Genomic DNA, 18,073 nt, shown 5'->3' with positions numbered 1-18,073 from the left:
ACTGATTTAAGTATTTTTAGCCAGATCCTAATTGGTATGTTGAATTTTATGTTCCTTTTGATGGCATAGAAGGCCCTTCTTGCCTTGTCTATCAGATCATTCACAGCTTTGTGGAAGTTACCTGTGGCGCTGATGTTTAGGCCGAGGTATGTATAGTTTTTTGTGTGCTCTAGGGCAACGGTGTCTAGATGGAATTTATATTCGTGGTCCTGGCAACTGGCCCTTTTTTGGAACACCATTATTTTTGTCTTACTGAGATTTACTGTCAGGGCCCAGGTCTGACAGAATCTGTGCAGAAGATCTAGGTGCTGCTGTAGGCTCTCCTTGGTTGGGGACAGAAGCACCAGATCATCAGCAAACAGTAGACATTTGACTTCAGATTCTAGTAAAGTGAGGCCGGGTGCTGCATACTGTTCTAGTGCCCTTGCCAATTCGTTGATATATATGTTGAAGAGGGTGGGGCTTAAGCTGCATCCCTGTCTCACCCTCCCGGCCCTGTGGAAAGAAATGTGTGTGTTTTTTGCCCATTTTAACCGCACACTTGTTGTTTGTGTACATGGATTTTATAATGTCGTATGTTTTACCCCCAACACCACTTTCCATCAATTTGTATAGCAGGCCCTCATGCCAAATTTAGTCAAAAGCTTTTTTTAAATCAACAAGGCATGAGAAGACTTTGCGTTTGTTTTGGTTTGTTTGTTTGTCAATTAGGGTGTGCAGCGTGAATACGTGGTCTGTCCTATGGTAATTTGGTAAAAAGCCAATTTGATATTTGTGACTCATTTCAGGAAACTGTCGCGGGTCACAACTTCACAGGAAAGCCATTTGAACGTAAACTTTTTTTTAAATTCGAAATGGCTAGTGGGCTGGACATGCCGAGAGAGGAGTTCGGATTGGTCTTTGGAGGGAGCTGAAAGTCCGTATTGCCCAGCGACAGCCCCGAAACCTGAAGGATCTGGAGAAGGTCTGTATGGAGGAGTGGGCCAAAATCACTGCTGCAGTGTGTGCAAACCTGGTCAAGACCTACAGGAAACATATGATCTCTGTAATTGCAAACAAAGGTTTCTGTACCAAATATTAAGTTCTGCTTTTCTGATGTATCAAATACTTATGTCATGCAATAAAATGCAAATTATTACTTAAAAATCATACAATGTGATTTTCTGGATTTTTGTTTTTGTTTTAGATTCCGTCTCTCACAGTTGAAGTGTACCTATGATAAAAATTACAGACCTCTACATGCTTTGTAAGTAGGAAAACCTGAAAAATCGTCAGTGTATCAAATACTTGTTCTCCCCACTGTAGCACACTTCTGTATATTTGAGCTGGTCAGTATGTCTAGGTTATACTGTCTAACACAGCTTTTTTTATGTATTGTGTAGTGGAGCTGCATAAGTATTGCTCTCCACTTTCTGGAGGATCGAGTTTTGAAATCAGTGGAATTAGAGTATGATAGCTAAACAGGTGGAGAAAAGACCTGTCTCCGGATTACATCTTCAAACTAAGGGCAACCATGGCATCCGTGACAGGGAGACTTGTTCATCATGCATGATGTATACGGGTAAAATAGTCTAGCTAGCTACATTTTCAGATATTACACGTTTCTAATTTTGACAGAAAGTGGTTTCATTTCAATTTAAAGTGTACTGTTAGCTAGCTAGCTAACGTTAGCTGGCTGGCTCACTAGCTAACGTTACATGTACGATCTTATTATTCGTATCCCAGAGCCATTTGCTTGCTAACATTGAACCTGGTTGGTTAGCTACCTGCAGATTCATGCAGGGTACTAACGTACTGAGTTGGGATTATGGTTAATTGTTTAGCTAGCTGGCTCGCTAGCTAACGTTACGTGTATGATCTTTTTATTCGTTTTTGCTTGGCTTGTTAGAGCCTAATGTTAGCTAGCTAACATTGAACCTGGTTAGTTAGCTACCTGCAGATTCATGCAGGGTAGTAATGTCATGAGTTGTGATTATGGTTCATTGTTTACGTAGCTAGCTAGCTACATGTCTTAACAAAAGACTCTACTATGCAAGTAACCATTTCGGGTGCGTTCGTAAATTCAGTCAGAGTATGCCAGAGCGCAGAATAACTGATGAATTTACGAACGCACAACACCCGTTGAATAAATGTCGCCAAAAAAGCATAATTAAATTGTTGCCAGCAGCACAGTTAGTCACCAACGCTCTGGATAACATAAAAACAGCCTATCCATCTCTGCTAGGGTGAGTAAAATGGCTGTTTTCATGTTATCCAGAGGTAAACAATGAACCATCATCCCAATTTTGTGTCTGGATGTAGCTAGCAAGCTAGCCAATGTTAGCCAGTTAGCTTGGGTGCTTGACTGCTGTTGTGAGGTCAGAACGCTCGGATCAACCCTACTCATCGGCCAGAGCATCAAGTGTGCGGTCTGAACGCTCCGAGAGTGAAACGAGATGGGTGGGGCTAAAGCTTAAGAGGGTGTGAATGATGCTGAATGGGTGAAGACAAAAAAGAGCTCTTCAGTAGGTACCAAAACATTCAAAGGCCATTTTCTCAAAAGTAAGATCAACTTTCAAAGCAGAATTCCTTTCCCATTGTTCCCTTAAATGCAGTGTATGATATACCATTTTGTAGCTCTGTGTCTCTGCTTTAATCCAATGTAAAAAACACAACTTCAAATTTTGCTACATAAGACCGAATCAAGGCGGTCGGTCATATTTGCTCAGTACATTGTTTTCGCTGAGGAAATGTACGAGTCTGTTGTTAATGATAATGCAGAGGATTTTCCCAAGGTTGCTGTTGACGCATATCCCACGGTAGTTATTCGGGTCAAATTGGAATTTGTGGTCTGTATATTTTTATCATTTCATTTAGGATACCATCAACCCCACAGGCCTTTTTGGGTTGGAGGGTTTGTATTTTGTCCTGTAGTTCATTCAATGTAATTGGAGAATCCAGTGGGTTCTGGTAGTCTAATAGTTGATTCTAAGATTTTTATTTGATCACGTATATGTTTTTGCTGTTTGTTCTTTGTTATAGGGCCAAAAAGATTGGAGAAGTGGTTTATCCATACATTTCCGTTTTGGATACATAACTCTTTGTGTTGTTGTTTGTTTAGAGTTTTCCAATTTTCCCAGAAGTGGTTAGATTCTATGAATTCTTCAATTACATTGAGCTGATTTCTGACGTGCTGTTCCTTCTTTTTCCATAGTGTATTTCTGTATTGTTTTAGTGATTCACCACAGTGAAGGCATATGCTCTTCTGGGTCTCTATGATTTTGGTTGGATAGGTTTCTCAATTTCTTTCTTATGTTTTTGCATTCTTCGTCAAACTATTTGTCATTGTTGTTAATTTTCTTGATTTGATAGGGAATCTGAGAGGTCAAACATACTGTTTAGGTTTTCTACTGCCAAGTTTACACCTTCACTATTACAGTGATTGAATTTTTGGGTAGATTTCCACACTACTTTCCTTCCCTCTATAGCATTTCTTAATATTACTCTCTCTGAGAGTCAGAAGAAAGAGAGGGAGAGAAAGTGAATGGTGTAACCTTTCCGTCCCCCTGCTGTTGGAAAAGAAAACATTCCCGTCTGCAGCATAGAGGGACCTAGAGAGGACATGGTTACACACACGTGTGCATGTGGCGTCTGTGTGTTTGTCTGTGTGTGTGTTGCTGAGGTGTATAAGGAGTTGGTCTAGTAGAACAGGGTTTCCCAAACTCGGTCCTAGGTCCCCCTCCCCCTGGGTGAAGGTTGGGTTTTTGCCCTAGCACTACACAGCTGATTCAAATAACCAACTCATCATCAAGTTTTGATTATTTGAATCAGCTGTGTAGTGCTAGAGCAAAAAACTAAATGTGCACCCAGGGGGAGGAGCCAGGACCGAGGTTGAGAACCACTGTGCACCCAGGGGGAGGAACCAGGACCGAGGTTGAGAACCCCTGCGCACACAGGGGGAGGAACCAGGACCGAGGTTGAGAAACCCTGTGCACCCAGGGGGAGGAACCAGGACCGAGGTTGAGAACCCCTGTGGTAGAAGAGGGGGTTGTTTTCCCACAAGAGACACTTAACATGAATGAGCTTCCATTGATTTTCTGCTAGTAGAGCCATGTCCCAATGCATGCAGAGATTGGTCAATTCAATGGTTACGGCTCACTGACTCATGAACACGCACTCACACACGCAGGTATACACAGACACCTGCATATTCACACAGAATTTATACGTTGTGACGTCACGAGAGGCTACACAGCTTTCAGCGGGATTGCTCAAGTAGTGCAAGGAGACAAGGTTCAAACAAAACAAGGATTTTATTATAGGTCTTGGGAAATTAACGAAAATATAACAAAATTCTGTTCTCTTGTGGCTCTTTAAGGGTTAACAGTTCAGGGATGTCTCTTCCACATCCAAAATCATAATTCTCACTCGCTCAGATAACTTTTCCCCCAGCCTTACTGTAGTCCACGTTGCAGCTAGTGGCCAACCCAGCAAAAAGTCCTTCCAAATGTCTCTCACGTATTTCCACAGGTGCATATATCCAAAGGTGAGTATTTCCCAAAGGTAAGTATCTCCAAATCCTTATATTCCTCATGGAAGTGGACGTGCAGCACTCTTGTCCTCCAGAGAGCCCAGGTTGGAGACTGTGTCTCTTCACCCCCCACACTCCCTCCGTGTGTCTCTTCCCTTCCCAAACCTTCAGCTCATCAGCTCCTCATTTGTTTCAGCTGCGTGGGAAGATTGGCCATAGAGGGGTGGAGTTCCCGACCATACCAGCAGATGGAGCCATAGCTGTCTGGGTTTGCAGCCACCTCAGGGGGATGTAACGTCCCTCCAGGACACAGCCTCTCGTGACATCACAACGTATACATTACAAAAAATTACTCAAATGAAAGCATTTATAAACTGACACAACTCTCTCCTGTTAATGCCACGTAAGCATCGCATAAAAAGCTCTGTGTGTGTGCATGAATTTGTGTACGGTGATTGTGTGTGTATGTATGTATGTGTGTGTGTGTTCAGTGTACGTGTGTGTTCAGTGTACCCAGTAATAAACAGTGGGCTCTGCCTGCTTTACAACCATCCGATAACCTCCAATAACCTCCCATAACCTCCCATAACCTCCCACTAATAGAACTGACACACCTTCTAGCCTGTTTACTATCTATCTCTCTCTACCTCCATCCTTCAGTCTCCCTCTCTCGTCTCTCTATCACTTTCTCTCCTCGTCTAACCCCTCTCTCATTTTATGTCTAGCATGCTTCTTCTTCCTCTCTCTCCCCCTATCTTTCTCCATAGTAAAACCAAACTGCTTCAAAATGTTACTCCTGCATGCTCCTGATTCCTCCAATAAAACTGTAGTAAACACCAGAATGGCAATCCATTCACACACACACACACTCCCCTCTGACACGAGTAATGGTGTGTGTGGCCACTGTAATATAATTCAGGTGGGGTAATGTGTAGAGAATGGCCCAGCGCTGTTAGTGTTGATGATGAGTGTGTTGTTTAGTGGGCACTATATCTTGGTGACTAGTGTAATATATGCAGGGTGTAGTTTCTGGTTCAGGCAGTGTAGTGCCAAAGTAGCTCCACAAACACAGACACACACAATCTTGAGTAAATAATCTCTCACTTATTTACACAGCCACAGACAAATACAGACACGTATGTGTGAAAACACACTGTCCACACATTTACCCATTCTCATGATTCGCAAAAACAGAGCGGCCATTAGTCGTGACATCATCAATATGCTGCTTAGCTGTTGTGAAAGCAAGCTTGTTTTTGGATGACACAGTACAGTACAGTGGGGAGAACAAGTATTTGATACACTGCCGATTTTGCAGGTTTTCCTACTTACAAAGCATGTAGAGGTCTGTAATTTTTATCATAGGTACACTTCAACTGTGAGAGACGGAATCTAAAACAAAAACAAAAATCCAGAAAATCACATTGTATGATTTTTAAGTAATTAATTTGCATTTTATTGCATGACATAAGTATTTGATACATCAGAAAAGCAGAACTTAATACTTGGTAAAGAAACCTTTGTTTGCAATTACAGAGATCATACGTTTCCTGTAGGTCTTGACCAGGTTTGCACACACTGCAGCAGGGATTTTGGCCCACTCCTCCATACAGACCTTCTCCAGATCCTTCAGGTTTCGGGGCTGTCGCTGGGCAATACGGACTTTCATCTCCCTCCAAAGATTTTCTATTGGGTTCAGGTCTGGAGACTGGCTAGGCCACTCCAGGACCTTGAGATGCTTCTCACTCCTTAGTTGCCCTGGCTGTGTGTTTCGGGTCGTTGTCATGCTGGAAGACCCAGCCACGACCCATCTTCAATGCTCTTACTGAGGGAAGGAGGTTGATGGCCAAGATCTCGCGATACATGGCCCCATCCATCCACCCCTCAATACGGTGCAGTCGTCCTGTCCCCTTTGCAGAAAAGCATCCCCAAAGAATGATGTTTCCACCTCCATGCTTCACGGTTGGGATGGTGTTCTTGGGGTTGTACTCATCCTTCTTCTTCCTCCAAACACAGCGAGTGGAGTTTAGACCAAAAAGCTCTATTTTTGTCTCATCAGACCACATGACCTTCTCCCATTCCTCCTCTGGATCATCCAGATGGTCATTGGCAAACTTCAGAAGGGCCTGGACATGCGCTGGCTTGAGCAGGGGGACCTTGCGTGTGCTGCAGGATTTTAATCCATGACGGCGTAGTGTGTTACTAATGGTTTTCTTTGAGACTGTAGTCCCAGCTCTCTTCAGGTCATTGACCAGGTCCTGCCGTGTAGTTCTGGGCTGATCCCTCACCTTCCTCATGACCATTGATGCCCCACGAGGTGAGATCTTGCATGGAGCCCCAGACCAAGGGTGATTGACCGTCATCTTGAACTTCTTCAATTTTCTAATAATTGCGCCAACAGTTGTTGCCTTCTCACCAAGCTGCTTGCCTATTGTCCTGTAGCCCATCCCAGCCTTGTGCAGGTCTACAATTTTATCCCTGATGTCCTTACACAGCTCTCTGGTCTTGGCCATTGTGGAGAGGTTGGAGTCTGTTTGATTGAGTGTGTGGACAGGTGTCTTTTATACAGGTAATGAGTTCAAACAGGTGCAGTTAATACAGGTAATGTGTGAAGAACAGCAGGGCTTCTTAAAGAAAAACTAACAGGTCTGTGAGAGCCGGAATTCTTACTGGTTGGTAGGTGATCAAATACTTATGTCATGCAATAAAATGCAAATTAATTACTTAAAAATCATACAATGTGATTTTCTGGACTTTTGTTTTAGATTCCGTCTCTCACATTTGAAGTGTACCTATGATAAAAATTACAGACCTCTACATGCTTTGTAAGTAGGAAAACCTGCAAAATTGGCAGTGTGTTTACATTTTAGTAATTTAGCAGACGCTCTTATCCAGAGCGACTTACAGGAGCAATTAGGGTTAAGTGCCTTGCTCAAGGGCACATAGACAGATTTTTCACCTAGTCGGCTCAGGGATTAGAACCAGCGACCTTTCGGTTACTGGCACAACGCTCTTAACAACTAAGCTACCTGCTGTCCAGTATTAGAGTGTGCTGTGTGTTCCCTCCTCACCTGCTGGTTGACGCGGCAGTGTGAGGGCCCGTGGTGGATGAGGATACGGACGATGTCTACGTCCCCCCGCCAGGCAGCCAGGTGCAAGGGGAAGCAGCCCTTACTGTCAGCCACGTTGGTGGAGGCTTCAAACTGGAGCAACTTCAATACCACGTCCCTGAGAAGGGGGAGGAGGGGGGAGGATGGGGGAGAATTGGGGAAGCGGAAGGGGATAGAGAGAGAGGGGAGAGAGAGGGAGAAGGGGAGGAGATAAAGAAGAAGAGGGAGAGAGAGAAAGAAAGAAAGAAAATGGAAACAGAGCGAGAAGGGGGGAGAGAGAGAAAATCATGGGTACTTTACTTGGCCCGAATCATAATGGCTGCATAACCAAGGCTACCCTGAATGTTTATATGTGGATTAAAATCATTAATAGCATTAGCTGGACTGAAATTAACTCTTCACATTGAAAGAATAGAGTTTGTTGCTTCACCTTTTAGAACGCCACGTTCACATTGTTTGTGCCCCAAATGGCACCCTATTCCCTATATAGTGCACTACTACAGTATATAGGGAATAGGGTGCAATTTAGGATGCATACATTGTCAAAACTCAAGCGTCTTAAAGTTTACAGTTAAAATTGGTAGTTCCCTCTTTCTTCCCCCCTCATCTAAACTTCTAAATCACTTCTCTAAGTGTGTGTTGGTGACCTTGTTTTTCACTTGGAGACTGTACTTTTCGCTCTCTCCCTCCTTCTCTCGCCCTCCTTCGCTCTCCCTCTCTCTCTCTCCCTCCTTCGCTCTCCCTTTATCTCTCTCTCTCTCCTTCCCTCTCTCCTTCTCTCTCTCCTTCTCTCTCTCCTTCTCTCTCTCCTCCTTCTCGCTCTCCTCTATTGCAGCTTTTCTAAAGATGGAAATCCACATAATTGCCTCCAAAGCACAGTGTTAATCCGACAGTTTGGCTGAGCAGGGCTAGCCGTCAGACTCATCTTAATCCAACAGTGGGAAAAGGGATTTGTGTGTGTGTGCGTGTGCGTGTGTATGAATGTGGAAAGGGGCTGGGGAGTGTGTGTGTGTGTGTGTGTGTGTGTGTGTTAGGGCTGGTCGATATGGCATAAAAATCTCTATTTTTTCCAAATGTATTGGTGATTCACAATATACATCTTGATTTTTTAAAAATGCTTTCTCTAAATAAGCTTTGTTGTACAATTAAAGGTCAATACACTGCATTTCAAACAGTCAGCAATAATCTAATGAATTCAGGGTTTCTGAAATTATACCTTGGCTAAATATACAGTTGAAGTCGGAAGTTTTTTCAACCACTCCACAAATTCCTTGTTAACAAACTATAGTTTTGGCAAGTCGGTTAGGACATTTACTTTGTGCATGACACAAGTAATTTTTCCAACAATTGTTTAGAGAGAGATTATTTCACTTATAATTCACTGTATCACAATTCCAGTGGGTCAGAAGTTTACATACACTAAGTTGACTGTGCCTTTAAACAGCTTGGAAAATTCCAGAAAATGATGTCATGGCTTTAGAAGCTTCTGATAGGCGAATTGACATCATTTGAGTCAATTGGAGGTGTACCTGTGGATGTATTTCAAGGCCTTCTTTCAAACTCAGTGCATCTTTGCTTGACATCATGGGAAAATCAAAAGAAATCAGCCAAGACCTCAGAAAAATAATTGTAGACCTCCACAAGTCTGGTTCATCCTTGGGAACAATTTCCAAACGCCTGAAGGTACCACGTTCATCTGTACAAACAATAGTACGCAAGTATAAACACCATGGGACCACGCAGCCGTCATACCGCTCAGGAAGGAAACGCGTTCTGTCTCCTAGAGATGAACGTACTTTGGTGCGAAAAGTGCAAATCAATCCCAGAACAACAGCAAAGGACCTTGTGAAGATGCTGGAGGAAATAGGTACAAAAGTATCTATATCCACAATAAAATGAGTCCTATATCGACATAACCTGAAAGGCAGCTCAGCAAGGAAGAAGCCACTGCTCCAAAACCGCCATAAAAAAGACAGACTACGGTTTGCAACTGCATATGGGGACAAAGATCGTACTTTTTTGAGAAATGTCATTTGATCTGATGAAACAAAAATAGAACTGTTTGGCCATAATGACCATCGTTATGTTTGGAGGAAAAAGGGGATGGCTTGCAAGCCGAGGAACACCATCCCAACCGTGAAGCACGGGGGTGGCAGCATCAATCTGTGGGGGTGCTTTGCTGCAGGAGGGACTGGTGCACTTCACAAAATAGATGGCATCATGAGGAAGGAAAATTATGTGGATATATTGAAGAAACATCTCAAGACATCAGTCAGGAGGTTAAAGCTTGGTCGCAAATGGGTCTTCAAAATGGACAATGACCCCAAGCATACTTCCAAAGTTGTGGCAAAATGGCTTAAGGACTACAAAGTCAAGGTATTGGAGTGGCCATCACAAAGCCCTGACCTCAATCCTATAGAAAATGTGTCGGCAGAACTGACAAAGCGTGTCTGAGCAAGGAGGCTTACAAACCTGACTCAGTTACACAAGCTCTGTCAGGAGGAATGGGCCAAAATTCACCCAACTTATTGTGGGAAGCTTGTGGAAGGCTACCCGAAACGTTTGACCCAAGTTAAACAATTTAAAGGCAATGCTACCATTACATTTTAGTCATTTAGCAGACGCTCTTATCCAGAGCGACTTACAGTTAGTGAGTGCATAATTTTTTTTTTATACCAAATACTAATTGAGTATATGTAAACTTCTGACCCACTGGGAATGTGATGAAAGAAATAAAAGCTGAAAAAAATCATTCTCTCTACTATTATTCTGACATTTCACATTCTTAAAATAAAGTGGTGATCCTAACTGACCTAAGACAGGGAATTTGTTACTAGGATTAAATGTCAAGAATTGTGAAAAACTGAGTTTAAATGTATTTGGCTAAGGTGTATGTAAACTTCAGACTTCAACTGTAAGCTCTCCACAACCATAAGAACCACTAATAATGTAATTATTTTATTAAAATAGTTTAACCTGCTTTTTTGCAATAATCACTGATCTGGCTTTCAAGTCTTGGTGTGTGTGTGTGAATGGGAAGGTGCACGGTCACAGCAGAAGAGAAGGAGATGAGACCAAAAAGACAACATGGGAACAAGCAGATCTACAAAATCTACAAAACCTTGGTCTTGCGATACAGGCATTTGGAATAGAGGAAAAACATATATTTTAATTAATCAAATTAATTTGATATATCGCCCAGCCCTGGTGTGTGTACAGTGGGGAAAAAAAGTATTTAGTCAGCCACCAATTGTGCAAGTTCTCCCACTTAAAAAGATGAGAGAGGCCTGTAATTTTCATCATAGGTACACGTCAACTATGACAGACAAAATGAGAGAAAAAAATCCAGAAAATCACATTGTAGGATTTTTATGAATTTATTTGCAAATCATGGTGGAAAATAAGTATTTGGTCAATTACAAAAGTTTCTCAATACTTTGTTATATACCCTTTGTTGGCAATGACACAGGTCAAACGTTTTCTGTAAGTCTTCACAAGGTTTTCACACACTGCTGCTGGTATTTTGGCCCATTCCTCCATGCAGATCTCCTCTAGAGTAGTGATGTTTTGGGGCTGTCGCTGGGCAACACGGACTTTCAACTCCCTCCAAAGATTTTCTATGGGGTTGAGATCTGGAGACTGGTTAGGCCACTCCAGGACCTTGAAATGCTTCTTACGAAGCCACTCCTTCGTTGCCCGGGCGGTGTGTTTGGGATCATTGTCATGCTGAAAGACCCAGCTACGTTTCATCTTCAATGCCCTTGCTGATGGAAGGAGGTTTTCACTCAAAATCTCACGATACATGGCCCCATTCATTCTTTCCTTTACACGGATCAGTCGTCCTGGTCCCTTTGCGAAAAACAGCCCCAAAGCATGATGTTTCCACCCCCATGCTTCATAGTAGGTATGGTGTTCTTTGGATGCAACTCAGCATTCTTTGTCCTCCAAACACGACAAGTTGAGTTTTTACCAAAAAGTTATATTTTGGTTTCATCTGACCATATGACATTCTCCCAATCCTCTTCTGGATCATCCAAATGCACTCTAGCAAACTTCAGACGGGCCTGGACATGTACTGGCTTAAGCAGGGGGACACGTCTCGCACTGCAGGATTTGAGTCCCTGGCGGCGTAGTGTGTTACTGATGGTAGGCTTTGTTACTTTGGTCCCAGCTCTCTGCAGGTCATTCACTAGGTCCTCCTGTGTGTTCTGGGATTTTGCTCACCGTTCTTGTGATCATTTTGACCCCACGGGGTGAGATCTTGCGTGGAGCCCCAGATCGAGGGAGATTATCAGTGGTCTTGTATGTCTTCCATTTCCTAATAATTGCTCCCACAGTTGATTTCTTCAAACCAAGCTGCTTACCTATTGCAGATTCAGTCTTCCCAGCCTGGTGCAGGTCTACAATTTTGTTTCTGGTGTCCTTTGACAGCTCTTTGGTCTTGGCCATAGTGGAGTTTGGAGTGTGACTGTTTGAGGTTGTGGACAGGTGTCTTTTATACTGATAACAAGTTCAAACAGGTGCCATTAATACAGGTAACGAGTGGAGGACAGAGGAGCCTCTTAAAAAAGAAGTTACAGGTCTGTGAGAGCCAGAAATCTTGCTTGTTTGTAGGTGACCAAATACTTATTTTCCACCATAATTTGCAAATAAATTCATTAAAAATTCTACAATGTGATTTTCTGGATTTTTTTTCTCAATTTGTCTGTCATAGTTGACGTGTACCTATGATGAAAATTACAGGCCTCTCTCATCTTTTTAAGTGGGAGAACTTGCACAATTGGTGGCTGACTAAATACTTTTTTTCCCCACTGTATGTGTTTGTGAGTGTGTGCATGCCTGGTAAAGGCAATCACATTGCATTAAACTCACAAGCATGCAAGCATACAGACACACAATTCTTCACCCCCACCAGCCACTCTCCACATTCACACACACACACACACACACACACACTCTTACCTGTGTCCGTTCAGTGATGCGTGGTGGAGGGGTGTGTACCCTGAACTGTCTGCACAGTTTACATTCAAGCCTCTCCACATGCTGTGGACACAAGACAGACAGACAGACTGTAAGCAATCACACACCAAGACACAGTCTTTATAATTGTATGCTTTCCAATTTAACTTGATTATTTCTCTTCTTCTTTGTGAAGTTTTTTGTAATTGAAATCACACTTAAGTCCACAACAGGCTTTCTATATCGTTGCATCAGATGTGTTGAGCACATGATCATGATAGACACTTAAGTACAAAGAGACACAATATAGAAACCCTTTTCTTCTAGTCTGATCCCAGATCTGTTTGTGCCTTAGCCACATCACAATTACCATAGGAGTTGGCAAAACAGCACAAACAGATCTGGGACCAGGATACTTTTCTTCTATGTATTTCTATGGGATGTGGGACCTCTACAGGGCTAAGATTAGCATGTAATGTGGACTCGTTTTCCCATGACCTTCGAAGCCACTCTCCCTCTCTCTCTCCGAAAATAAAAGAGAAATTAGTAAATACTTTCGCCAGCTTTGGAATGTACAGCATGAAGAATGTAGTGCCAGATTTGGAACTCTGCAACACAAGGCTACGTTCAACGAGGCACATTTCCAAACTCTTCGACTTGTCGAAATAACAAATGACAAGTCAAATGTGTTCCAGGTTTCAAACTACTGGGTTGTTGAGGTAGAAGTTATGTTGCATTAGGAGGTAAAGTTCCTCAGGAGAAATACAATGGAGTTTACTCCACACACAGGCACACACACACACACACTGTGCGTACAAAAATCAACAGGACAGGCATCTGGTATATGTCCCTAGCATAGGGCATGACAACATCTCTCATAACAACACTACTACCACTCCATCATAGCAGGGGGGAGGGGCTTGGCTTTAGTTTGCACTCACAGAGAGTGATTGACAGCTGACGTGGACAATCATGGGGCAGATATGGATCAAACACACTTCCCTACTGTACTGTACACACACAGAGACATATCAACGCACTGAATACACCAGATGATATAGCTCTCTCTCTCTCACACACACACACACACACACACACACACACACACACACACACACACACACACACACACACACACTCTCTCTCTAGAAAATAACAGTGCACACACACACACTCCACATAAACAACTCTCTCAAGCACAGGCCTACTATTCACATACACATCCTTGACACACTCAAAGCTTACAAACACACAAACACACATTTAACCTTCACATAAACACACCTCACACACACTCTTCACATGAACAACACTCTGAGACACACACACACACACACATTCACTCACACTTCCCTCATGTGTAAACACACTAATTGTATAAGAGTGTATGAGTCCTTTAGGTTGGACCAGGTGTGAGCTGATATGAGGTCACTGGCCAGTGCTCACTAACAAGAGCCTTTAGATAAAGGTGCAATCTGTAAGTTTGAGAAAACAAAATAAAAAGTGATTTAAAAAAGAGGGGTGTTTGTTCACACACCTTCGGTAGTTCCTCCATAGAGAAACATTCAGAACAAAAATTTAATTATTCTTGTACTCCTCAAAATGATGAAATGGGTCTCAAACCTTTATAACAGGACTAAGAGTTTTAATTAATTTCTACATTCTATTCCACTTACATTCTATTTTATATTCTACGTTCTATTCAAGTTTACATTGTATTCTAGTCCACATTCTACATTCTATTCTACATCCTAGACTGCATTCTGTCACATTTTACACTCCAATTTATTAAATTCCACAGATTCTATTTCACATTCTACACTCTATTCTACTGCACATTCAACATTCTATTCTACTTCACATTCTATTTCATGTTCTACATTCTATTCTATTTCGACAGTCTTATATTTTGCATCCGACATTCAATTGCACATTCCACAGCCAATTCCCTAGTCTCCCCCATGCATTGTCTTGCAGTGGACTCTATTCTCTTCTACTGTGCTTTCACTATGTGCACAAAGGCAAGAAGCAGTCCTCAAACTGAATTAGGGAGAAACATTAGATTAGAAATACATGTAGACATTCTTGTAGACTAGACGTCTGCTTATTTGGAGATTAGAAAAATCTGCTGACTATGTCCTGTCTCCTGCCCTTAGACACATCCTCTCTGTGTCTTTCCCCTCAATCTGTTACCGAAGAAAGTGGACTTCTCAATATTGGCAAGTTGGAGAAATTATGCAAAAGAAATAAGCGTTATGAATGTTACATGAAATGGATAAGCTTTTTGGGGAGACTGAACATATTAGTAAAAGTCTAAGTTTGTAAGTCTTAGGTCAAAACATGGATAGACATTTTGAAGGAAAGTCATTTGGAATGTTTTTAAAAAGGTCAACAGAAGGCATACAGTAGTAACTTAGGATTGCAGTCACAACACCCTAACATTCAATTTTTTTCATTTGATATACAGTATATAAAAATAAACCATTACCAGTTGAATGTAGACACAAATAAAATATTGTAACACAATATGCAAATGAGACAAGATACATGTGCCTATACTGGCAATACACTTTTCTGGACACTGGATGAAGTTGGTTGGTAGTGCTGTGCCGGTCATGGAATTTGGGATAAAAATAAAATAAAAAAACAGTTATGACTGTTAATTTATTTCATTCATCCATAACCGTCAGTTACACGGTTATATGATCATTGTGCCAGCCCTAAAAGTTGGTATATTTTTGGGGGCTTTCATAACACTCATCTTTCTATCTAAAAAACAGAACTACCAAGTATAAGAAATGCATTTCAGCATATCTTTTCCAAGAAAGTCTTAGCCAGAACACATCATTTCCAAGATATCAACAATTGCTTCTGTAAAAGTCTGAAGAATACATCTCAGAACAAGCACACAAAATGTGTTGAATGCACAAGCTTCTGAAGCTAAGATATGATACATCAATATCCATCACGACCGTTATGGATGTTGCGGATATCATAATGCTGAAAAAGGATACTGACAAGGAAAAGGGAGAAACCAATTATATACCATATAAAACCTTGATGAAAGTTAGCTTTAGAGAGACATTTTGAAGATGATCCAATGTAAGGTGCATGTTTTACAAAAACCTTTCCTAAAGAAAACTACGGATGTAACATTGCCTGTCCCAGTCACCCCCTATCTTTTCATGACTGTAGACACTTCAATTAGGTCTGTATTGCTTCATTAACATCTCACCTTCATAACCAACACTGGGGGACAGCTGTGAGTGGAGAAACAAGCTCTGTGAGCTCTTTCAAAAGGCCATGAAATTAGGCCTTTTTTTTTTTGACTTGGCCTCCTACTCTGAAATGGCAGAAATTCATAAAATATCCTAATTAAACGTTTCAAATAAAGCTGAACTCCAACATGTAAACCTTCAGGATAATTATGAACGTGGTTTAATTTGCAAATGATTAACTTTATTTGGGCATGCTTAGGTTGACTTTCCCACAGAACCGCCCTATAGCCTCTAACAACTTGACAGGAAATCAAAGTGGACAGGAAAATATAAGGGACAGGTGAGGAGATAGAAGGAGTGAAAAAATGAAGACATTCTTCATTTCCTGCTTGTTTGTTATTGATTGTTAGTACCAGCTGTGTGAAGGTAACAGCACTGGAGGAACACACTAATTAACCTGAACTAGGTGGTGGGCTGACAGCCACACACAGTACGTCAATATTTTCACACATTCTCAAACTATTACAGGTATAAATATGCACATTCACACGCACACACACACACACACACACACACTTGAGGAAAACCTTTCTGCAACCCAGATTTAATTCACCTCCCATTCCCATCCCCATCCACAGACACATACAATCTCCCAGCAGCTCCAGGGCAGTAAATGCTGGTTGAGACACCGTAATGCCGTTACCAGACGTGTGTGAGAGAAGGGGGTGAAGTCGGCCACACTCATTAGTGTGTGGGTGTGCGCACACGCATGTGTGTGTAAAGGTTTTGAATGTGCACGCATTTAAAGACACACACAAGGAGACTATACAGTGCATTCAAACGTTTATTCACATATCATATACACAACATGTATACCATATACTAGCAAACAAAAACTCACACGAGTCCACTGAACTTCCACTTCAAACCACACACAAAATCCAATGGATGAAAACACACACACAACGTGGTGAATTAATATTAATGAACTGTAGAGTTTAATGGACTATGAGGTAGAACTGGGTTAATCAAGAGCCAGGAATTGTATTGGGTCATTTAATTTCACTGTGTGGGTGAGTAGAGAGGGAATCTGCCCTAGGGTCAGATTGCTTGCTCTTACTTAGATCCATGGTTGTCTTATCATATCAAAGACTGAAACTGGCTTTGGCCGTTTGTTTTTGTCTTCAAACACAGTGAAAAGAGCCAGGGTTGAACAGAGTTTAAACTAAACATGAGTGTTTTTGCAAGATAAGGATTGATTGATTGTAGTACTCTGAACTTAATGAAAGTTGACAAAGGAAGTGGGCGGAGCAATAAAAGAGCGGGAAAACTGAAAAGGACGATGGAGGGAGACCGTAAGGTTTGTGCCACTCTGCAGACTGGTATCGGCTTTGTTGAAAACTTTAATAAAGTCATTTCTTGATGCAACAAAAACTCTGTAAGACCTTATTTGTAATAAAGTATAGTGGTTATTTTCCACAACATAATTGGCAATCCCGGCAGGACTGGTTATAAGAGATCTTTGATTACTTTACCATCGGAGAAAGTTTGAGCGACACACACAAATTCAGTGGCCACTGTTTAAACAAAGGTGAGTGGCGTTCTTACTTGAGCTGTGTGTTTCGATCAAGCTGAATCTGAGGGTGGGGTACGGAAGGGTTCTCTCCAGAATAAGGACCAAATTTAGCATAAGTACAGAGTTTTTGGTTGGAATGAGAAATAAGCATGCATGCAATGTGATTATAGATAAGTGTAAATAAGACAAGCAGGCTAGTAGACAAGGTGTGTGTCCTGATTAAAAGGAAATCAGAAGGAGTGTGTGTGCCCTGATTAAAAGGAAATCAGAAGGAGTGTGTGTGCCCTGATTTAAGAGGAAATCAGAAGGTGTGTGTGTGTGTGTGTCTTTTCTCTGAGGGGTATGACAAATCCTGTTGGAGGAACAGGTTACGTGTACGGGGGTCTAGGTTGTTCAGTTGATGTTCCGCTGGGACTAGATTAGGGGAAATTAACATGTGGCAATAAAGAATCATTAGAAATACGAATGCGGTGGATGATATGAATAATATTGACATATGATGTATGTTATGTGTGGGTAATTGATTAATAGAGAGTGGATAAAAGTGGAATAATATATAAGTGCTGGCTTGCGCGCCCAAACACGTAGACGTACGTGGGGGATGGGAGACAGTACATAGAGCGAGTGGTAGAAAAGGTTAAGCATTATAATAGCTATCTATCATTTCAGAAGCAGAGGTGATATAGTCAAGGAATTTTAG

General features: G+C 41.8%; 1 protein-coding gene across 4 annotated transcripts in view; it reads right to left on the bottom strand.

Annotated features, from left to right (window-relative positions):
- LOC121549486 (ankyrin repeat and sterile alpha motif domain-containing protein 1B-like) overlaps positions 1-18,073 on the bottom strand; it is a 277,377-nt gene that overhangs the window by 197,451 nt on the left and 61,853 nt on the right. For all 4 annotated transcript variants that reach the window (XM_045212863.1, XM_045212862.1, XM_045212865.1 and 1 more), the window contains exons 2-3: positions 12,583-12,663; positions 7,582-7,738 (exon numbers count right to left, since the gene is read on the bottom strand). In XM_045212863.1, coding sequence (XP_045068798.1) covers positions 7,582-7,738; positions 12,583-12,663 — 238 coding nt within the window. The remainder of the gene's footprint in view (positions 1-7,581; positions 7,739-12,582; positions 12,664-18,073) is intronic.

The sequence above is a fragment of the Coregonus clupeaformis genome, unplaced genomic scaffold, assembly GCF_020615455.1.
Source record: "Coregonus clupeaformis isolate EN_2021a unplaced genomic scaffold, ASM2061545v1 scaf0058, whole genome shotgun sequence".
Lineage (NCBI taxonomy): Eukaryota > Metazoa > Chordata > Actinopteri > Salmoniformes > Salmonidae > Coregonus > Coregonus clupeaformis.
The sequence above is the reverse complement of the archived record's forward strand: the minus strand, read 5'-3'. Positions and strand labels throughout refer to the sequence as shown.